General features: G+C 41.6%; 1 protein-coding gene across 2 annotated transcripts in view; it reads right to left on the reverse strand.

Annotated features, from left to right (window-relative positions):
• The window catches only part of LOC140734838 (cyclin-dependent kinase inhibitor 1-like), a 32,496-nt gene extending 16,215 nt beyond the window's left edge, over positions 1-16,281 (reverse strand). Inside the window, exons 1-2 of one of the 2 annotated variants that reach the window (XM_073059424.1) lie at positions 16,151-16,281; positions 9,344-9,746 (exon numbers count right to left, since the gene is read on the reverse strand). In XM_073059424.1, the coding sequence (XP_072915525.1) occupies positions 9,344-9,746; positions 16,151-16,177 (430 nt within the window). In that variant the 5' untranslated portion in view covers positions 16,178-16,281. Of the gene's footprint in view, positions 1-9,343; positions 9,747-10,140; positions 10,354-16,150 lie in introns of those variants that run through there. The other variant, XM_073059423.1, reaches the window with a different exon arrangement.
• Between the last annotated feature and the right edge of the window lie 8,087 nt (positions 16,282-24,368).

The raw sequence follows: 24,368 nt of genomic DNA on the forward strand, positions 1-24,368 counted from the left end.
AGGTGCCACGCAAGTTGATAGAATGATTAAGAAGGCACCATCCTCATCCTCTCTGTTTGTGTTTATTAGTCTAGCAATTGAGTTCAAGAGTCACCAGGTAATGTTGTAGCTCTATAAAACTCTGGTTAGACCACACTGGGAGTATTGTATTTGGTTTTGGTCACCTCATTATAGGAAGAACGTGGAAGATTTAGAGAGGGTACAGAGGAGATTTACCAAAACACTGCAAGGATTAGACAGCATGTCTTAAGAGGATAAGGTGAGTGATCTAGGGACTTCTTTGAAGCGAAGGCAGATCAGAGATGATTTGATAGAGGGTGTAAGATGATAAGAATCAGAATCAGGTTTATTATCACCCACCTACCAGGCTTCACCTATCACCTTCTAGCTTATACTCCTTCCCCTCCCCACCCCACCTTCCTTTCCTTTCCTTTCCAATCCTGATGAAGGACCTTGGCCCAAAACATTGACTGGTTATCTATTTCAATGGATGCTGCCTGACCTGTTGAGTTCCTCAAGCATTTTGAATGTTTTGTTCTAGATTTTCAGCATCTACAGAACCTCCTGTGTTTATTATCACTGGCGTATGTTGTGAAATTAGTTGTTTAGCAGCAACAATACAGTTCAATACATAAAAATTGATGTTACAATAAGAAAACAAAAAATATTGTAAAAAGAGTGCAAATGGAGAGGTAGTGTTCATAGGTTCCCAGACTCTTCAGAAATCTGGTAGTGGAAGGGAAGAAGCTGCTCCTAAAATGTTAAGTGTGTGTCTTTGGGCTCTTGTGCTAGCAATGAGAAGAGAGCATATACTGTACTGGATGGTGAGAGTCCTTCATGATGGACACCACTTTCTTGAAGTGAAGGTACCTTTGATGACCAGCAGGCTAACGCCCATGGTGTAGCTGGCTGAGTTTACAATCCTCTGTAGCTTTTTCTAATCCAGTGCACTGGACCCACCCCCCAATAGCAGACAGTGATGCAACCAGTAAAAATGTTCCCCATGGTATATCTATTAGAAATTTACCAGAGTCTTAGGTGACATACCAAATCTCCTCAATCTGCTAGTGAAATATAGACACAGGTGTGCCTTCTTCATCAATAGGTTGGGCCCAAGATAGACCTTAAACGATGTTGACACAGAGGAGCTGGACACTGCTCACCTCTCCACAGCTGACCCCCGAGGAGGACTGGTACGTGTTCCCCTGACTTCCTCTTCCTGAAGTCCACAATCGATTCCTTTGTCATACTGACATTGACTGCAATTCAATTAGCTGATTACTTCACTCCTATATGCCTCCTCGCCATCACCTGAGATTCAGCCAATGACTGTGGTGTCATCTGCAAATTTTTAAGATGGTGCTTGAGCTGTGACTATCCATGAAGTCATGGGTGTAGAGAAAGTAGAGCAGCAGGCTAAGCACACATCCTTGAGGTGCGCCTGTATTAATTGTTAGTAAGGAGGAGATGTTATTTCAGATCCACATTGATGATGGTCTCCCAATGAGAAAATCAAGAATCCAGTTGCAGAGGGAGCTACAGAGGCCCAGGTTTTGAAGCTTATTGATTAGCGCGGAGGGTATGATGGTGTTGAACACAACTATAAATCAATAAATAGCAGCTTGATGTAGGTATGTCATTGTCCAGGTGGTCCAAGGTCGAGTGGAGTGCCATTGAGATTGTATTCATTGTAGACCTGTTGTGGTGGTAGGCAAATTGCAGTTGGTGCTAGTCCTTAAATAGGCGTAAGTTAATTCTAGCCATGACTAAACTCTCAAGGCACTTCATCACAGTCGATGCGAGTACCACTGGATGATAGTTGTTGAGGCAGATCACCCTGCTCTTCTTGGGCACAGCTCAGATTGATGCCTTTTTGAAGCAGTTGGGAACCTCGGACTGCTGCAGAGAGAGACTGAATGATCTTGAATACTCCAGTCAGTTGGTTGGCACAGGTTTTCAGGTACACCATCAGGGCCTCATGCCCTGTGAGTATTCTTCAACGTTCTCACATTAGCCTCAAATAGATATCACAGGTTCACCGTAGGCTTCAGGGATTCACACAGATGTAGTTTTATTCTCCTGTTCCAAGTATGTATATAAAATGCTTTCAACTCATTGGAGAGAGCAGCATCATGGCCATTTATGATGTTGGGGTACACCTTGCAGGAATTAATGCCCTGCAAACCCTGCCATAGACCCTTCTCAGCCGGAAATGTCGACAGCGCTTCTCCCTATAGACGCTGCCTGGCCTGCTGTGTTCCACCAGCATTTTGTGTGTGTAATATGACAGAGCCCAAGTTTAAGGTGGTTGGAGGAAAGTACAGGTGGGATGTTGGAGGTAGGATTTTCACAGTGTGCATCGAATGCACTGATGGGAATGTTCATAGAGACAGATACCATGAATTGAAGAAACACTAACATAATGCATATTTTAAGCTGCTATATTTTACTCAGATACTTTTAATCAGATAGATAAAATGTACATTTTCAAGAGGATATTTTAAAAATACTTGCAAGTATCAAGAAAAGGATTACATTAGACCAAATACAAAAACAAATATTCTATGTTTTGAGAATGTCCCACATCCAAGTATAGTTTAAAAAGTTTGATTGAGCAGTCTAGCATATAGTTATAAGTTTTTAAATTCTCACATTGCTAGTTATGGGCTTTGTATGCAGATCGACATTGATGAATTGGATTGAGGAACCTTTTTCCCAAGATGTAGAACTCTATGATTCTGTAAAGTATGTTAACTTGGACAAAACCTCTCTCCTTCTTAGTGTACAATCCTGACTTTCAGCCTCAGCAGTTTATAATTTCCTCCCTGGAATATTAGGAAAGATCCCTACTCCCTGACTATGGAAGGGGATTAAAAAGTCAATGTTTTGGAGCAACATTTTTCATCAGGACTGGAAAGAAAGGGATAGAAGCCAGAATAAGAAGATGGGAGGAGAGGAATGGGAAAAGCTGGCAGGTGATGGGTGAGACTTGTTGGGTGGCTGATTAGGACAAGGGGAAAGTTGTTCCAATTGACCTTACCTACTAGCCCATAATCCTCTACTTACAGAAAATCGGTCTCCACAACTTCCACCATCTTCAACAGGATCCTACCACCGACCTCATTTTCTCTCTCCTCCTCTCCCCCCCCCCCCCCCCCCACCCCGCTTTCCACATGGAGCGCTCTCTCAGTGATTTGCTTGTGACTTCTCCCCATTGATCTCCCTCCTGGCACTTAACTCTGTAAACAGGACAAATGTTATGGCTGCTCCTTTACCTCCTTCCTCATTACTACTTAGGACCCCAAACAGTTCTTCCAGGTGAGGCAACACTTCACCCACGAGTCTATTAGGGTCATCTACTGATTCCACTGCACTAGGTGTGTCCTCCACTATATTGGTGGGACCTGATGTAGATTGGGAGACTGCTTTGTCAAGCATCTTCACTCTGTCTGCAACAGGGAGGGTTTTCCAGTGACCACCCATTTTAATTTTACTTCTAATTCCCACTCTGACATGTTGGTCCATGGGTTCTTCTCCTGCCATGATGAGGACATTCTCAGAATGGAGTATCAACATCTCATGTTGTCTAGAAAGCCTCCAACTGATTGCATAAATATTGATTTCACTAACTTCTGGTAGTGTTTAACCCTCCCTCTTTTCTCCTTTCCATGCCCCATTCTCGCTCCCCTCTTACTTGTTCCCTTTTCCTCACCTGCCCATCATCTGATCATCTCCCTCTGGTGCCCTTCCTCCTCCCATGGTCCACTCACCTCTCCAATCAGATTCTTTCTTCTTCAGCCCTTGATCTTTTTCACCTATCACTTCCCAGCTTCTTACTTCATCCCCATCACCCCCCCCCCCCAACCCATCTACATTCCCCACTTACCTCGCTTCAATCACCTACAAGAGAAAATCTGCAGATGCTGGGAATCCAAGCAAAACACACAAAATGCTGGAGGAACTCAGCAGGCCAGGCAGCATCTATGGAAAAGAGTGCAGTTGATGTTTCAGGCCGAGACCCTTAGCTGAGGCCCAAAACGTTGACTGTACTCTTTTCCATAGATGCTGCCTGGCCTGCTGAGTTCCTCCAGCATTTTGTGTGTGTTGCTTTGTCAATCACCTGTTAGCTTGCACTCCTTACTCTCCCTCCACCTTCTTATTCTGAATTCTCTCCCCACCACCACTCTCCTTTCCAGTCCTGATGAAGGGCCTCAGTCTGAAATGTCGACTGTTTATTTCCCTCTATAGACGCTGCCTGGTTTGCTGAGTTGCCCCAGCATTTTTGTGTTGCTCTGGGTTTTCATCATCTGCAGAATCTCTTGTGTTTATGATTTGCTCTCTCTGACTGCTGGATAGAAGCTAATGTAAATGCTCCTCCAAGCACTGTCCAAACATTGTGCTTAATAAGCTGACACTAAAAGGTTTTTAAATTTTATACTAAGAAGCAGCAAGTAAGAGGGGCAGCAACGATGGAATTACTAACTGAAGTATCTGCTGCACCAGCTCCTTTTACTTTAAGTTTGTAGTAGAAGCTCCGCTTTTTAAATTCAATATTTATAAGTCAGGATTCTTCGCACATTACTTTTGTTGAAAAAAGTTGTCATCTTAAAATATAATCTGAATTGTGCATTTTGATGGTTTGAACAATCTATTCCTTATCTTAGTTCTTCTTATTTCTGACACTCTAATTGAGAGTCAGTATCCTCCAATCCACTTTTTAAAAAATTTCCCTATTTGTCTTCTTCTACACATTGTTTGCTTGTCAGTCATTATTTATGTATAGCTTTTCATAAATTCTATTGTATTTCTTTATTTTCCTGTAAATGCCTGCAAGATAATTAATCTCAAGGTAAGTATATGGTGATGTATGGGTACTCTGATAGTAAATTTACTGTGACAAATCTTTGACAAATGAACCATGTTTATGGGATCTTGGTAGAACTGTTTTTCCAGATGCATTTCTGCAAACAGTATACCTGCTTGTTATAATTACAGTTGGGCCCAAATTACTGCTTGATTCTTTCAAGTGTCATTACAAACCTTTACGTACTTTTCTCTGTTTCAATGGTGACAAGCTCACCCTGATCAACATCAATGGGTCTGCAGTTAAGAGGGTGAGTAATTTCAAGTTCCTTGGTATACACATCAACAAAGATCTCACCTGGACTGTACTACCAGCTGTATGGCAAAATAAGCACAACAGCATCTCTTCTACCTCAGCTGATTGAAGAAGTTCAGCATGAGCCCTCAAATCCTGAAGACCTTCTAAAGGGGCACCATTGAGAGCATCCTGTCTGTATCACTGCCTTGTACGGATACTGCACCAACCTCGATTGCTGGGCAACGCGGAGTGGTGTGGACAGCCCAGCACATCTGTGGACGTGAACTTCCCCCCACTGAGGATATTTACAGCAGCAGGTGCACAAAGAAGGCCTAGAAGATCGTCGGGGACACCAGTCACCCCAACCATAAACTGTTTCAGCTGCTTCTGTCTGGCAAATGCTACCGCAGCATTAAAGCCAGAGCCAACAGGCCACAGGACAGCTTCTTTCTACAAGCCATTAGATTTTTAAATTCACATGTCTGTACATTCCAACAGAGTCATAACTCAAAGATTTTTACTCAATCATGTTGTGGGATTGGTGTACGATTTAAATAAATTCAATTTGACACTTACACATTGAGAAAAATTGTTTTAGGACTGTGAAGAAAATTCTTATAAGGTTTTGGTTTAAAATTTACTCAGGCTAGGTGCAGACAATCCATTAATAGACCACTATTTGAATGTTGACAGAGGTGAAAGGCTTGGAACTAAACACTTCAATTTTAGTGTTTATTTATCAAAGAATAAGTGAAAACTGCAAATATATAATGACTTGGGCTTCAAAGTGAAAATACATTTTTAATGACTTTTTTATCTTTAAAATAAAAAAAGGACATCCATCCAGCTCTGAATAGGGTTTGGGATAGGGAATGTCAGAATAATAGCTATTGGTCAATTCTGGCATTAGCTGTGGCCCAGGCCTATTCCAGACCAGTCAAACCAGGATCAGGTAGTGACCCCTTTTACATCCAAATAAAAGGTGTATGACACGTGGTGTTTCCATGTTTATTAATTCAGGATAGTACAGAGAAGAATGTGAGCCTCTTGAGATTGAATTGCCTCTCACCACCTTGGGATCTACATTTTCCTAGCCTGCTGACTTGTTAGGCCACAAGTGAGTTGCCTTGCATTTCTCAAAGTAAACTGAGGCTCCAAACAAGAATCTCAGGTGGGCTTTGAACTGGCAGTTCAGTCCACTCTGCCATACAGTTCACCGAATTCCATTTTTGAGCAGTAATTAAACGAGAAGCTTCAAAGGAGTATTACGTATAAAATGATCAAACTTTCTAAGGAAACAGTAAACAATGCAAGCTGGAAGATTTTTAATTAATGAATAAAAATTAATTTAATTAATGAATAAAATAGTTGCAAATGCAAGCATACTTGATGGAAAACATAATCAGAATATTGTAGGATTTAAAATGTATTGGATCACAAAATGGCATACAGTGGCATGCAAAAGTTTGGGCATCCCTGGTCAAAATTTCTGTTACTGTGAATAGTTAAGTAAGTAGAAGATGAACTGATCTCCAAAAGTCACTAAGTTAAAGATGAAACATTCTTTTCAACATTTCAAGCAAGATTAGTGTATTATTTTTGTTTTGTACAATTTTAAAGTGAAAAAATGGAAAGGAGCACCATGCAAAAGTTTGGGCACCCCAAGAGATTTGAGCTGTAGGATAACTTTTATCAAGGTCTCAGACCTTAACTAGCTTGTTAGGGCTATGGCTTGTTCACAGTCATTGTTAGGAAAGACCAGGTGATGCAAATTTCAAAGCTTTATAAATACCCTGCCTCCTCAAACCTTGTCCCAACAATCAGCAGCCATGGGCTCCTCTAAGCAGCTGCCTAGCACTCTGAAAATTAAAATAAATGATGCCCACAAAGCAGGAGAAGGCTATAAGAAGATAGCAAAGCATTTTCAGGTAGCCATTTCCTCAGTTCATAACATAATTAAATGGCAGTTAACAGGAACGGTGGAGGTCAAGTTGAGGTCTGGAAGACCAAGAAAACATTCTGAGAGAACTGCTCATAGGATTACTAGAAAGGCAAATCAAAACCCCTGTTTGACTGCAAAAAACCTTCAGGAAGATTTAGCAGACTCTGGAGTGGTGGTGCACTGTTCTACTGTGCAGCAACACCTGCACAACTATGACCTTCATGGAAGAGTCATCAGAAGAAAACCTTTCCTGCGTCCTCACCACAAAATTCAGCATCAGAAGTTTGCAAAGGAACATCTAAACAAGCCTCACACACAAAATGCTGGTGGAACTCAGCAGGCCAGGCAGCATCTATAAGGAGAAGCACTGTCGACGTTTTGAGCCGAGACCCTTAGTCCTGACGAAGGGTCTCGGCCCAAAACGTCGACCGTGCTTCTCCTTAAAGATGCTGCCTGGCCTGCTGTGTTCCACCAGCATTTTGTGCGTGTTGTTTGAATTTCCAGCATCTTCAGATTTCCTCATGTTTGATCTAAACAAGTCTGATACATTTTGGAAACAAGTCCTGTACACTGATAAAGTTAAAATAGAACATTTTGGCTGCAGTGTGCAAAGGTATGTTTGGATAAAAAAGGGTACAGAATTTCATGAAAACACCTCTCCAACTGTTAAGCATGGGGGTGGATCAATCATGCTTTGGGCTTGTGTTGCAGCCAGTGGCACAGGGAACATTTCACTGGTAGAGGGAAGAATGAATTCAATTAAATACCAGCAAATTCCGGAAGCAAATATCACACCATCTGTAAAAAAGCTGAAGATGAAAAGAGGATGGCTTCTACAGCAGGATAATGATCCTAAACACACCTCAAAATCCACAATGGACTACCTCAAGAGGCGCAAGCTGAAGGTTTTGCCATGGCCCTCACAGTCCCCTGACCTAAACATCATCGAGAATCTGTGGATAGACCTCAAAAGAGCAGCACATGCAAGACGGCCCAAGAATCTCACAGAACTAGAAGCCTTTTGCAGGGAAGAACAGGCAAAAATCCCCCAAACAAGAATTGAAAGACTCTTAGCTGGCTACAGAAAGGGTTTACAAGCTGTGATACTTGCCAAAGAGGGTGTTACTAAGTACTGACCATGCAGGGTGCCCAAACATTTGCTTCAGGCCCTTTTCCTTTTTTATTATTTTGAAACTGTAAAAGATGGGGGAAAAAAGTAATTTTGCTTAAAATATTAAAGAAATGTGTCATCTTTAACTTTATGCCTTTTGGAAATCAGGTCATCTTTTACTCACTTAGCTATTCACAGTAACAGAAATTTTGACCGGGGTGCCTTAACTTTTGTGTGCCACTGTATACCTGCTGTTTACCATTAATATCAAAAATAATACTTCAAGCAAAAATAAGACTTCGATGTGTGCCTACTGCATAAATAACACTTCTCAGTGTCCTCCAGTAAAATAATTTACTACATTAAAATAATAAAAAATGGATCCCACACTGAACATTGAAATGGATTCCACCTTGTTTTTTTTTTAAAAAAAACAAAATTCCTAAAGGGGGAAGTGATCTTGAGAACAGAATTTCAAAAGAGCAACGTAAGGGCTGAAGGGTGGAAAATACACAGAAAGGGCTGCGGTCAGAGAAATAGAATTTTCAGACAGGAAAGAAGTTTGCAGCTTGAACCAGCTGCCAGAGGAGATGGTGGAGGCTGAAACAGTAATAATATTTAAGATGCATCTGAGCAGCTAGTCGAATGAGCTGGTCTTCGTGGGACATGGAATTAATGCAGGATTGGGACTAATATAAATAGGCACACACAGGGTTGTCCCCAACGGTCTGAATCTATACTGTGCATCTCCGTATCTCTGTATGACTAAGAACAGCATGTTAATAATCCAATTAACGGACACGAGATGATTAGGGTTTCTAAAGTGCCAGGGTAGAAGGAGGTGAGGCGATTTCAGGGACAGTCTGGAGTAAGGAGAGAAAGAACTGAAGAATGATATTGGAGTCAAGCTGCGTAGCATAGATACCAAACCGATTCTGCCTTAGCCGCCAGTGGGAAGGGAAATGCAGTCAATAATGAAGAAACAAAGTTCGCGGCAGAGGCAGAATCTACCCTTTTTTTTTGGGGGGGGGGGGAAGTGTCCAAGTCGGTTAGGAAGTGGAAATGGGTTTCAGTCCACCTGGAAGCTGCTCCGACCCTGATCGACAAACTCAGGTGAAACTTAAGAAAGATTGGTGCGAAGTCGCACAAAGTAAAAATAATGTCACGTGAAAAGGAAGTCCACCGGTACCTGTTATGCAGGTCTGCCGCCTTCTTTTGGGCTCGGGAGTCACCTGGGTCTTCATTTCCTTGCTGGGAGGCGCTGGCTGATCGGAGTTGCTCTTTACGCAAGCTCCCTGCAGTCCGCACAAGTGCTTTGCTTTGTTGACAACGCGGCTCCTGTAAAAAGCTGGGACTTCTTGACATTTCAGTTCTTCCCATTCAAGGGTTCCTTCTGCCGGAATTTCCTTACCGAAGTCATAATTCCACCTTTGTCCGGCAGCTTCAATATTTGCCCGCAGTAAATGCTGAAAATCTTGCTGCAGCTGCTCGTGATCAACGGGACCAAATAAATTCCTTCGGACTCGATCAGATTTACTCTTAAGATCTACTTCCAGCTTCTGCTCTTCGGAACTTAGACCCATCATAGTTACCTGAACAGAGGAGACAATCTTTAACTCAAAGTTGTAACTTGATGCAATGTCAAAGTTTCGCATCTACGGTGATCCTTGCAAATCTAGATTGCCCCCACGGATGGCCAGTCGCTACGGTGCAAGTTACACATTAGTTTGTACATTGACAGCAATCCCCAACAAATCGTGGCGCTGCAGAATTTTGCACCAATTTGCTTCAGAACTGGTTTACATGGCGTAACTGTACATTGCTGTGAAACGGCAGAATTGATGTGTGTTTGTGCGAGAGAGAGGTGGGGAGGAGATTTTGGGAATTATCCAATTATTTGGGGGAATTTTGTACGGCTGATAAACTTGCAGCAGACGCATCCGCGGGTGTGTGTTTTTTCTTTGGTCTTATTGTGCATCACGCAACTCTTTTATAAGCGTCAGGTCTGCAATGCTTTCCCGCGTTGAAACCACTAACTTCCACCCCTTTCGCCACACTGTGTACCCTGTGACCGAGCTTAAATGCGCTCTTTTTTTCCATCAGATACTTGAGCCTTGCCTCCTCCGAGCCGCATTTCCCCGCCAGCGGTTCAGTGGCGCTAAATCCCACTAACTGTAGGTTGTGTAATAATCGCATTCCACACACCGCAGGCAGCACTTCCCGTTACAAACCCAAACTCAAAGCCAGTGACGCACGCACGAACCGTTCCTCTCTGGTCTAGCTTTATAAATAGTCGCCGATATGCCCATTTCAGGAGGGGCTGGAATAGGTCAGCACGACAATGACTGACAGAGCCGAACACAACACTGCAGCGCACTTTACCACAGTAGTGAGAAAGCTTAAAAACCCTGGGAAAACAGACTGCAGTTTTCCCCAGTCTGGGGAAACCACCGCCGTATACATTGTCCAGCCAACGACTTTCTTTAGACATATTAATTTCTAGGTATCTCAGAGTTCCGAAGGCCTCCTGCTTTGTTTTAAGAGACGCCGAACTAAATCTGTGTGAACAACAACCAGCATTTATGAAGTTTTCCGTGAAACTATGACATCGCTTTGCCGAACAGATCGATTTTCAGTAAATTGCACAGGGGGAGGGGGGGGGGGACAAAATGTGTCCACTCGTCGTTTTGGGGTGACGGAGATCAAGTTTCGGGAGTCCCCGCTGCCTCCTCCACCCCATCTTGGGATTCCCAGGTCCTCTACGTGACAACATGTCATTCGCTTCCCGTCAGTTTGATCACGGCACGGCGATGTAAACCGCACACGGCAGCTCTTCGCAGGGGGACAGAACAATTTTTACTTTTGCATCAAATCTTTGGGAAAACGTGTTTTACACGGAGAAACGCAAGAAGGAAGGTCAGGGCGGGATTGTCAACACGGTTGCATTTTCATTTCCTCAACGTATACATTTTCAGCTAATCAATCATGTAAACATTGTTACTGTTGAATACATAAATGGAGCAGGCAGTTTGTTACACCCCCGATCTCACAAATTACAATAGAACATAGAGCAATACCGCACAGGAACAGGCCCTTAGGCCCACCACGTCATGCTCAACTAATTATTAACTAGTAATTAAATGGCTAACTAAATAAATCCCTTCTGCCTCCCCAATGTCCACATTCTTCCATTCTCTGGACTTCCATGTGACTATCTAACACCTCATGAACGCTCTATCATACGTGCCTCTATTACCATCCTTCGGGGACACTGCAAACTCCCAACACACTGGGTGAAAGTTTGCCCTGCACACCGTCATCAAAATTAATGGCCAACTAATCCTCGGTGATGTTGCCACTCAAGAGTAAATCCCACTTTATTCTCCTCAAACTTCCATCAGATCTCCCTAGTTTCTACCTCTCACCAACCCACTTTAAGAGATTTACAGCCGGCCAATTATCCCATCAACCCACGTCTATGGGAGGGAACAGCAGGAGACCCACAGGGTCAGAGGAAGTCCAAACAGACTCTGCACAGACAGCATCGAAGATACACCTGGACAGAATACATAAAACTGCCGGGAGAAGGGGGCAAAACAAGAAGGGAGAGAATTATATTGGCTCGACTTAAGAATTGGGCATACTATGCTTAATTATTCCTTTTATCTTGTTGGAAAACATTCTGGGTTGTGTAAGTTTGGTCATCATTATGAAACAGTTGAACATATACTATTGCAGTGTGAAGCATATAAGGTTGAAAGAGATCAAATGCAGACTCACTACTATCCTGGGGTGGACAATTTTCATTTAAAAATTTTATTTATGTAAATGACCTTAACTTAATTCACAGTTTTGTATTTCCTTACTTACAATATAGGACTTTTGGGCTACAATTTAGCTGTTATTTGATAAAGAACTAGTAAAGGTTTCATTTCCCAATTCTCTACATCACACTCCAGTCCAGTTGGTGGCAGTAATGCTCCTTTGACTGCCAACCGCCATTAAAAGTCAGAGGAAGAAGCACCGAAGATCAGGACTGAACCATCTACCATGGGAGTCCTGATGCAGCGGAAGTCTACTGTGCCATCCAATTTAGTCGGACCCACACCAAATGCTTATTGACCAACTGAGTTGCTCCAGCAGATTGTTGCAGTAAACCACATGTAATGTGACCGGGGGAGCAAAATAAATTAATCATAATCAGCACTGAAACAGCAACAAAGACCCATTAATTAGTAAAACAACCCAAAACACCAGAGGAGCATTTTCAACCAATATTTGGCAGTCTGCCAACTGAGGAGATAATGAGATAAATGCCCGCTAGCTTAGTGAAAGGGACATGATCAAAGGAGGAGAGACATAGCAACTTGTGAACAGTAAGGTTTGGTGATTAAAGTCAGCGTGATCAAGAGGTCAGAAATGGAGGTGCGCATTTATCTCTGATCTTTTTAGATAGTGTTTGTGAAATATAATTGTCAATGAAGTAATAGAAGGGACAATGTCAGAAATATACTTGTCTTGTGAATTAAGTCACAAGAGGAGAGTACTGGTAGATATGAAGCAGCTTCCTTATTCAAAAAAAACGAGGTGCAGTAAGCATCATATGGAGATGCTTTTGGTGGACAGGTCTCGCTGGCTCAACGTGGGCCAAACATCAAAGGGCAATTCCAAAGCAACACGTACAAACAAGCTAGAGGAACTCAGCAGGTTGAGCAGCATCCGTGGAACCGAGCAGTCAACATTTCGGGCCGAGGCCCTTCGTCAGGACTGAAGAGGGAGGGGGCAGGGGCCTTATAAAGAAGTGGGGGGGGGGAGGGTGGGAAGAAGGCTGGTGGGTGTCAGGTTAAAAACCAATCAGAGGAAAGATCAAGGGGTGGGGGAGGGGAAGCAAGGAGGGGATAGGCAGGAGGTGAAGAAGGAATGGAAGGGGAAAGCACTATGGGTAGCAGAAGAAGGCAGAATCATGAGAGAGGTGAAAGGCAGCTGCTGGAGGAGGAAGCAGAGTGAAACTAGGATGGGGGAAGGGAGAGGGAGGGAATTACTGGAAGTTGGAGAATTCAATGTTCCAGCCAAGGGGCTGGAGACTACCCAGATGGTGTATGAGGTGTTGCTCCATATTTACAGTGCTTTTTCTGAAACTACACACTTAACTGCACACCTCCTGATTCACACCCACACCACAGACATCTAAGTTAGTTTTAATCAGCATTGTCTGGTCTGTGATTCCAGGCTTTTAGAAGCCTATTTTTCCATTTAAATTTAATCTATTTACATTTATTTTTGAAGATTGGTGGCTAAATGTAAATATGCCAACCCACACGCAAAAAAATCAGTCAATCATCTCACAAGTTTGAGAAGTCCATAGCTATAGTCCAACACCAGCAAAAGAAAAAGCTAACTGCTGGAGGAATTCAGCAGTTGAGGTCGAACAAGTTAGGTCTTTATTCTTTGGAGCATAGAAGGTTGAGGGGGGACTTGATAGAGGTATTTAAAATTATGAGTGGGATAGGCTTTTTCCATTGAGAGTAGGAGATATTCAAATGAGGACATGAGTTGAGAGTTAAGGGACAGAACTTTAGGGGGAACATCTTTACTCAGAGTGGTAGCTGTGTGGAACGAGCTTCCAGTAGAAGAAGTAGAGGCAGGTTCGATATTGTCATTTAAAAAGAATTGGATAGGTATATGGACAGGAAAGGAATGGCGGGTTATGGGCTGAGTGCGGGTCAGTGGGACTAGGTGAGAGTAAGCATTTGGCACGGACTAGAAGGGCTGAGATGGCCTGTTTCCGTGCTGTAATTGTTATATGGTTATATAGGTTAAGCAGCATCTTTTTTTTAAAAAAAAAGGTGGTCAATGTTTCAGGCTGAAATCCAACAGCAGGACCCGAGAAGGTAGAGGGGAAATAGTCAGTATAGAGGTACAAGAGGAACGAGCAAGGGGCTGACAGGTGGAACCAAGTGAGAGGGAGACGAAGAGCAAATGGGGCTGGGGGAGGAGAGGGCTGGAGAAAGGAGACAATCAGGACTTAATTTAGCAGAAAGTTGCCACTGCTTTACTTGCATATGGATTGGTGATAAAGAGATGGGGTGGGAGGACCTGCGATCACATTTTCAACCAGGCTTTAGAGGAGAGACAGAGCACTGGCACACCTGCACCTTAGCTCTGAAATTCCATGTGCATTCCTCGGATGTAATCTTGTATAAATTAAATTAATGGATTGAAATGGCCGTCATGTCACTTTTCCATGGGTTCCAGATATCTCGTAACTGAATCATAGCAGGAAAGCAGAAATCTTGTTGAATGATCACATTCAGAATTGAACATTGCTGCACTGAGCACTAATGGCACTAAATTTCTGTTCAACCATTTTCTTATTATATTTCCATTTAAATACGAGAAGCAAATTAAAGAATCTTTGCCTCCTTTGACGTTGCAGTACCACCAGTGCAAAACCAGACTTTAAAGGTTTCAAAGTCTACAGTTGAGCCACCAGTCTTTAAAAAAACACTTTAATGCGATCGAAAATTGACAATCACCTCAGATCTTGGTATCAAAATATTTACCGGCTACCGATCAAGCGAGCTCAGTGCATTTCCAGGTATTCATCTGTAGGCTTGCTGGAAAGTAATATGGAGACTTCGTGGATCCTGGCGTTGTATCTTCAGCATCACAACCTCTTGGTTCTTAATCAACGAAACGGGCTATTTTCTTCCCAATCAAAAATTCTATTTAGGTTTACGATCGCTTCAGGTTCTGCCCTTCCATAAACCCCTCAACTACCATATATTTCAGATCTAGAGTTAACACTTCGAGTTTATTCCCTGGTAATTCCCCCGATACAAACCCGCTATACTGTATTGCACATTAACTCGCTCCGGATCCCATGCCGCACGTGAAATAGACACGTGAGGGAGCGCGCGCGCGCGCGCACTGGTGGAATCCTGCCCGGATCAAGGATAAATAAAAGAGGGAGCTTTTTAAAAAAAAAATCTATTGGCGCTTAAATTTTGTTTATGCGCGTGTTTACGTTTTTGTGTATTGTTAAACACGCTCTCCTTGCTATCACACAAAAGTGTCCCCAAGGACTGTTGCCTTGCTTTCGCTGGTGTGTGTTTGTGTGTACCGGAGGCGTTCAGTTACGGCATGGAGGAACGAGTTAGTGTTACACGAGCAAGATTGACGTGGGCGAGTATTGTTTTTGCCAGAGAAGCTCTGTAAACCTCAGTGAAATCGCGCTGCCGCGGATTCTCATTGTTGTACTGTTCCCTGTTGTACATCACTGATTATTAATGAATTTCAAGTCCGGGTGGCATTAAACTCTCTTTAACTAAAATAGTAATTCCACATTTTACCAAGTGGATGTATTTAATATCTGCTATTGTATAAGACTATGATTTTCCATAATACGGATGGGGGAGGGGTCCCATGATCTAAAACGGCGAAAAAAGACGGATTTTCAAACAAATGTCAGAAGTTAAAACTTTATGTTCCCGTGTGAGGCAGAGAATATAAAAGCATACTTGCAGAAAATTAAGGAATATTAACATTAAATGACGTTTAATGCTAATTAGCATTAGTATGAAATTCCATTTTATTCAGGCTTTGTGTGTGTGTCTCACATCGCATCAATCGGCTTGATTCGAGTGAGGAAACTGCATTCAGTCTTTGATGTAGGACGAAGATATCTTTAATGTTACCGACTGCATAAATATCGCGCGGGAAATCCGGTAGCAGTTTACCACACAGTTCCTGGGACAGGTGTCACGGAGGAGCGGAAGTTGCTTCCATCACTTTAACGAGATAAAATCGTTTCCTCGCACTTTTGCCCCACCCGCTCACCCAGTCCTGAGCACCCGCGTTTAAATGAAGTGCAACGAGGACCGCGGTTTCTGGTTTTGCGGCGAACCGAGGAGGAGACTGAATCAACAAGTGGAGGTGGATCCTGTAACACCTGGCGAATTTGATCAGTAAACCTGGGCAGAAAAGCGTGTGTTGCCTTATTGTTTCTGATGACCAGCCGCATACTCTCCCCCTCCCCCACAACCTTGAAGGGCGGGCTTGGCGGGGAATCTTTGCAGACATTTGGCACCTGCTAACTCTCCAGAAGTCTCCATGCGCTCATTTATGGGCGTTACCAGGGCTTGGTGAAGTTTCAGCCTCGTGGTGACCACTTCCTGCCCAGCTAATTGACCGTGGTCTTTACTCTTGGGTCCAGAATTATTGCAGGTAGTGGGCCTGGTTGGTATACGGAGAAACTGGAACTCATTTTGAATTAAAACCAGTATCTACACAAAGGAAAAGCACAGAAGTGTATCTAACTTATTCGTTATTGTATTTATGAACATGATGTCAGTTTTCTGGTTATAAACAACTGCATCACTTGAATAAGAGTGGGCTCCCTCACCTCTGCCCCTCTGACTCTACAAAGGAGCCCCTCAGAGTTGCGTAATAAGCCCCCTCCTTTACTCTCTGTATACCCATGACTGTGTTGCCACCCACAGCTCCAATCTGCTAATTAAATTTGCTGACAACACTACACCGATTGGCCTAATCTCAAATAATAACGAGGCAGCCTACAGAGAAGAAATCATCACCCTGACACAGTGGTGTCAAGAAAACAACCTCTCCCTCAAAGTCGCAAAAACAAAGGAGCTGGTTGTGGACTACAGGAGGAATGGAGACAGGCTAACCCCTATAGACATCAATGGATCTGGAGTTGAGAGGGTTTAAGCTCCTCGGCATACACATCACAGAGGATATCGCGGGGTCTGTACATACCGGCTGTGTGGTGAAAAAGGCACAACAGCACCTCTTTCACCTCAGACAGTTGAAGAAGTTTGGTATGGGCCCCCAAATCCCAAGAACTTTCTACAGGGGCACAATTGAGAGCATCCTGACTGGCTGCATCACTGCTTGTTATGGGAACTGTACTTCGCTCAATCGCAGGTCTCTGCAGAGAGTGGTGCGGACAGCCCAACACATCTGTAGATGTGAACTTCCTACTATTCAGGACATTTACAAAGACCAGTGTGTAAAAAAAGGGCCTGAACGACCATTGGGGACCCAAGTCACCCCAACCACAAACTGTTCCAGCTGCTACCATCCGGGAAATGGTACCGCAGCATAAAAGCCAGGACCAACAGGGCTGGACAGCTTCTTCCACCAGGCCATCAGCCTCATTTATTCATGCTGATACAGTTGTATTTCTATGTTATATTGACTGTCCTGTTGTACATTCTGTTTAGTATAAATTTACTATAAATTGCACACTGCACACTCAGATGGGGACATACATCCTCATTTATATGAAGGATGTAAGTAATAAAGGCATTTCAATTCAGTTCAATAATAGAGCATCAGGCAATACATCTACTGCTATGTAGCTCCAGTAGGTAACAGAGGAACAGTGACAGTTGTGATAAGAGGTGACTTGTTCGAAGAATTTTGCTCTGTCATTTCATGCCCTCTCTGCTTTCCTAATTTCTGTCCTGCCTGCTTTTTTAAATTATAGTAGTAAAACAGTTTTGTTTTAATTGAAGCAATACACACAAAATGCCGGAGGAGCTCTGCAGGCCAGACTGCATCAATGGAAAAGAGTGAACAGCTGATACTTCCAGCTGAGACCCTTCATCTGGACCTCTTGTGTTGTTTTAATTCAAATTGCTTTTCAGTTCCCCTTTGGACATCTATAACGGTGCTTGCTCTTTTTTAAAAATTTCAATCTGTTTGATGATCCTTTAAAATTAATGTTAAATCTGTCTGACAATAGGTGGTATTCAATATGGAGATTCATAGTAAATCAATATGCTCCCACAAGGGAAAGCAATGGGACTGTATAATCTGCAGCTCCAGTAGAGGATTGCAATAAAGAAAGTTTGTCGGTGCTGAGAACATAATACTACAGCAGGCCTAGGAGGATATTAAAAGTACAGAGGAGAAATTAAACCTGAATCAGCAAAGTGAAGAGAGGCATCTGAAATGCCAAGTACATAAACAGCAGGAGGATAGCTAAAGAAATGTACTGTATTATGGCCCAGAAAGGTAGCAAGCCTGTTTATGGAGGCGGACAATGCAGTCAGGATTCTTAATCAACACTTCACTGCAGTTTTAATTAGAGAGAGGGAATTGCTTATGAAACGAGCATTTATTGACCTGGTCAGGAAATTGAATGATTTATCAGAACATGCACTGAACAGGCAGATGGGCCAGATTTGAATTCCTGGAAATATTTACACTATTTATGAAGTATTTCAATGTTGGGGCAGAAAGGATCACTTCCAAGTTTACTAATGTCACAAATAGTTGCCAATTTAAGCAATGTGAAAGTGAGCAACAAAATTTTACAGAGTTTATACAGTATAGCACTATACCAAGCCATTTGGCCTAACCAGTCTTTACTGATGTTTATACCACACTCAAGCTTCTCATCTTTTAAAAAATTTAAATCTATTAGCATAACGACTATTCCCTTGTTCCTTGCATGCTTGTCTAACCTACTCTTCCAAATTCTCACTACTTCTTCTGTTTAGACCTTTGTTCTGAATTCACTGTTGGATTTCTTGCTGACAATCACATCAATGGCTTCCAGTTGGGCTCTCTCTCATTAAAGTGGAAATTTTCTATCAAAATATTCAAACATGTTAAAGGCCACAATTAGGTCTCAGCTCCGTTTAATCAATAAATCCTCTCCTGACATGCATACCCTCTCACATCTAACATTATTCTTGTTAATTTTCCCTGAACTTTCTCCCTCCTGTGATGAACAATATTCACTACTCTAACTATTTGCTACAGGTTTAATATAACTTCCCCACTTTTCAATAACACCTCTTCGGAAATAACTTTAAGGCCTTGCTATCCCATGGTGTCTCTTTTAGCAAGTTGATCTATATGTAATTTTAGATCCCCTTGTTATTCTGCACCACCTGCACTTGTACATGACCTCCCCTATCTGTTTTGACATTCATTTCTCAATTATTTACCCATTTTACAAATAAAGGAAGTTATGATGGACATTTGTAAACATTAGTTCAGCTACAACCAGAATCCAGTTCTAGGCACTGCACATTAAAAAAATATGTAATGATTTTGGAGAAGATGTGGATGATAGTTAATAAAATAAGAATGACCTTGAGAGGGTGCAGAGGATTTGATGAAGGCATTTAATATCAGGAAAGATAAAGACAGTAAGTAGAGAGAAATTGATCCCATGGTTGGGATTATAGGTGAAATGTGGGAGCATAAACACATTTTTTAATGTGGTGTGCAATGTCATGGATAGTGGTAGAGATAAATTCAATTCTGGCTTTCAAAAGAAAGCTAAAATGTGCCTTGAAGGAAAGAATTGGGGATTAGCTGGATTATTCTTACAAAAAACTGGAATGGATTTGACAGGCCAAAAGAGCTCTTCCATACTGCAACATTTCAATGCCTAATGACTTCCTGTGATTTGTTGCAGTCTCTTCAGTGTTGAATTTATTCCCACCACCTGCTAATTTAGAAATTCTAATTTTATGAACAGCATTTTATCAGTACCGATCCTCTGATTTTCACTTTATTCCTGCTCTGTTTTCCATCTTGAATATGTCCACTAGTTATATTACTAATTGTTCCCTGATTTTCATTCTCTGATGCAATTTGTTAGCATATTGCAGGGTATCTTATGGAAAATTTTAAGAAAATCTGGATAACTTATTATGATCCTCTTTCTCTTTTACCGGTTCAAAACATATAGCAAATTTGATCAAGCAGGATGTTACCATAATGCTGTGTATTAATTATTAATTTTTTCCAGCTATCCCATTTCCTCTAAATTAGACATTCTATTATGTGTCTTGACCCTGCTGTTATGTTCTGTGGGCTATAATTCTACGGATGTGTTCTTTACTATTGCATATATGCAGTATCACACCTACCCATAGGTCTGCTGGCTCTACATTTTTTTGTAATGTATATTTAAATATGCATTATAATATTTAGTAATCTTTTCCTTGGGTTCTTTTGAAAATACATGATCTACCAGGGATCTGATCTTTGATTGGGATCAGTTTAATATATTTACATTTTCCTGTTTTAATTGCATTTACTTTATTACCTATCTCATTGTTCAGTGTCATGTCCACCTGTTCCAAAGTGAATTAATAATTTAATTGTTCTACTTTTTTCCCATTGTTACCCATGGTACAGTCTTTCCCATTATGCATCTAATCCTAATCCAAGCTTCCTTTCTTGATGTCTTTAAAATGCTTCTTTTACATTCCTTAATAATTTAGGTTTGTAGTTGTTCTTGGCCTACCCAACATTTTACTTTGACTTCTGAATCCTTTCTATTATCATGGATTCCTCTGTCTCTGTACACAATATATGCCCTGTTTCTTACTCCCAGTTGCCGGTCAAGTTTATATTCAACATGGAGCCTCAATGTTGAATTTGCCCTTTCCTTTTAGTAAAATAACATTGGGAACATTCCCTGATGAATGTTTTAAATATTTTCTATTGTTGTTTGCTGATATTGTTGGCCAATTTGCCTTTCATAGTTATATTCAGCTTTTTCACAGCCTGTTAATTACTTGTTGCAGTAAGAATTGCCCTACTCTTAAATGCTTTGGTTCATCCTCCATTACTCTGCCTTTTTTGCAAATTGAATACTCATTTTCGGCACTTCACTCACTTATTTACTTTAGCCACTGCTTTGGGCCTGTTAATATGCACGGAAGACTGCAAGTAATCAGATATTGTTTTATGATTATTCCCCATGTCCATAAATTTTCCCTCTCTCTTCTGACATTTCAATTTTCATTCATCCCTTTTACTTCCAGATGTACAATCACCATCCTTTTTGGCCAGCACCACCACCTCTTGTGTAATTCAATCTTTCTTCAAAGATTGGTCCACCTGATAAAAGACCATCTCTTTTTGCTTTGTCCACCATTGTTTCTATGTAATTTGAAACTTGTTTCATTTCTAACATTTTCCAGATCTGATGAAAAGCCATGGATCTGAATGTTAAATCTGTTTCTTGTTCCACAGCTGCTGCTTAACCTGATGAGTATTTCCACTATTCTTTTTATTTAAGATTTCCATCAGTTGCAGTATTTTGCTTTTGAATCTTTTAAGACCATAAGATATGGGAGCAGAATTAGGCCACTCAGCCCATTGAGTTTTCCCTGCCATTCTCTCATGGCTGATTTATTATGCATTTCAACCCCGTTCTCCTGCCTTCGACCTGTAACCTTGAATACCCTGACTACTCAATAATCTATCAACCTCCGCTTTAAATATACTCAATCACTGGGCCCCCACAGCTGTCTGTGGCAATGAATTCCACAGATTCACTATCCTCTGGCTAAAGAAATTCCTCATCTCTGCTCTAAATGGATGTCCCTCTATTCTGAGTCTGTGCCCTCTGGTCCTAGACTCAACCACTTTAGGAAACATCCTCTCCACATCCACTCTATCCAGGCTTTCCAATATTCGATAGGTTTCAATGAGAACTCCCCACATTCTTCGAAACTCCAACGAGTACAAGCCCAGAACCATCAAATGCTCCTCATTTGTTAACCCTTTCAATCCCAGAATCATGCTGGTGAACCTCCTCTAGACCCTCTCCAATCTTTTCTTAGATAAGGGGCCCAAAACTGCTGACAATACTCGTAGTGCAGTCTGACCAATGCCTTCTAAAGCTTGAGCATTATTGCCAATAGGTCCAGGTGACTCAACTATCTTCAGACCTTTCAGCTACCCTAGCACCTTCTCTGTAGTAACAGCAGCCACACTCACTTCTGCCCCCTGACACACTTGAATTTGTGGTATACTGCTATTGTCTTCCCCAGTGAAGATGGAAAATACTTATTAAGTTAATCCGCTATTGTTTTGTCCCCCATTGCTACCTCTCCAGCGTCATTTCCCAGCAGTCCAATATCTACTCTTGCCTCTCTTTTACTCTTTATATATCAGAAAATACTTTTGGTATCCTTTTGATATTATTGGCAAGCTTACATTCATATTTCATCTTTTCTCTCCTTATGGTGTTCTTTCAAACCATAATGCATTGTAATTTACGAAGCTGTATTATCTTTCACCGCAGTTAAGTCTTTTGTAATACAAGTGCTAGATGGACATTTAATAAGATTTTAGATATCATATCATAACATGTCTGGATAAAAAGAGACCTCATAGCACAGCTGAGCCCCTGAAATGAGATTATTAATGGACATGTCTCCAGAAAGCCTGAAATTACAGACATTAATCATCATATTGACTTTGTTGGTAAAAATTGAAAGCATTGAATGGAATAGTTCTTGTTCATTGCAGCTTGCGTTGGTAATGCACTGTTCCTGACTTAGAACACCGAGCTTCCTGACTCATGAGTTAACAGTTATTGGGCATTCGAGATGACTGGATAATGCAACTGAAAGGTAATCTGCAGTATGGAACACTTACATCAAGACCACAAAGCACATGCTTTTTAAAAAATTTAGACTAAATATGAAAGATAATGGCTGAAAACTCATGCATATTTAAGATAGGGAACCTACTTGTTGAGTTCTGTAAAACCATGGAGGTTTTGTTGCTGTAAAGTAAGAAGGCTAGATTTATTTTAAGTTGCTTGCTCTAATGGTGATAATTTTCAGTAACTATATTGGGCAGATTTTTCTTAATTAAACTTACTTAAGTTATTTTCAATTGTTTTGGAAAGTTTCGCATGTTTGACACGTTCTGGGTGGAGCTTGTTCTGACTTACCCTTGTAATTTGATTCTGCGTCGCAAAGCCCTGGCTCCATTCTGCCAACCAGGTCCAGGATGCTCTTGGCAAATGGGTTCAGTCTTCCACATCTGCACCGGGTAAGTACCGGGCGAAGGGAATCCAAACAATGACGGCAAGTGGCCAGTATTTTAGCCTTATCTCTGTTCTGGTGCAGCAGGATTCTTTACCGAGTAAATACACTCCGTGCCCATTTCCTTAGGCCCCTCCTGAACCTAATAAAGTGGGCACATGGTCTTCTGCTGCAGTAGCTCTTCCACTTCAGGGTTTGATGTGTTTTCCGTTCCGAGATGCTGTTTGGCACACACCTGTTGTAACACGTTGTTATTTGAGTCACTGTCGCCTTTCGGTCAGCTTGAAGCACTCTGGCCATTCTGCTCTGACCTCTCTCATTAACAAGGCATTTTTGCCCACAGAACTGCTGCTCACTGGATGTTTTTTTTTGTTTCTCGCACCAATCTTTGTAAACGCTAGAGACTGTTGTGAGTGTGAAAATCCCAGGAGATCAGCAATTTCTGAGACGCTCAAACTACCCCATTTGGCACCAATTATCATTCCGTGGTCAAAGTCACTAAGATTACATTTCTTCCCCGTTCTGATGTTTGTTTTGAACAACAACTAAACCTCTTGACCATGTCTGCATGCATTGAGTTGCTGCCACATGATTGGCTGTTCAGATATTTGCTCTTCAGGAATAATTGTGTGATGTCACAGATGTTGTTTTTCATTAGTAAGAAAGTGAACTGATGGAAGTAAACCTCGTTTCTTGTACTTTGTTTCTCTCAGTGACGTCCTGCTGTCTGGAAAGGCAGCAGGATCAATTTTGGTAAGAGTTATTGCTATTCTCATTGGATTTGTGGCCTCACTCATCAACAAATTGGTTGATCTAATTTAAAAAAAAAGCCAGAACATCATAGAAGTAAGCAGAAGGAATTGTGACTGGTGTGGTCCGGGTGCTGTTGCTGTCTTCTTTCTCCCATTATCAGTCTAGTAGCAGTCAGTGTGCCTTGCATGGCATTTTTAGGCATGGGTTTTAAGAAGATTCCAAAACTGCACCAAATGATTCTAATTTTCTATGAACAATATATTGAAATAGATAAAATTTGAGTGTTATGAATCTGTTTGAGGTTGCATCTTCAGGATACAGATGACAAGCATAATCTAGTTGGAGTTCACACTTCCAACATTTTCTCAACTTATGATCTGTAATCTGAATGTGATTGAATAACGTCTCACCAAAAGTTTAGAGGATATGAAACTGTGAAGGCACCACTTGACCAGTTTTTAATTTGCAGCTGAGCCAATGGATGAAATGCTCTGACATCACTTTGGCACTTTATAAAAACTTGGTTTTCTCTTTTTCGTCACTATAAAAAATCATTGAAATGTAGATGAGAATCTCTTTCAAGTGTCTTCTTCTTATGATAATTATTTGGGAGTCTTTTCTTTC

Source organism: Hemitrygon akajei, chromosome 10, assembly GCF_048418815.1.
Source record: "Hemitrygon akajei chromosome 10, sHemAka1.3, whole genome shotgun sequence".
NCBI classification, from domain to species: Eukaryota; Metazoa; Chordata; class Chondrichthyes; order Myliobatiformes; family Dasyatidae; genus Hemitrygon; species Hemitrygon akajei.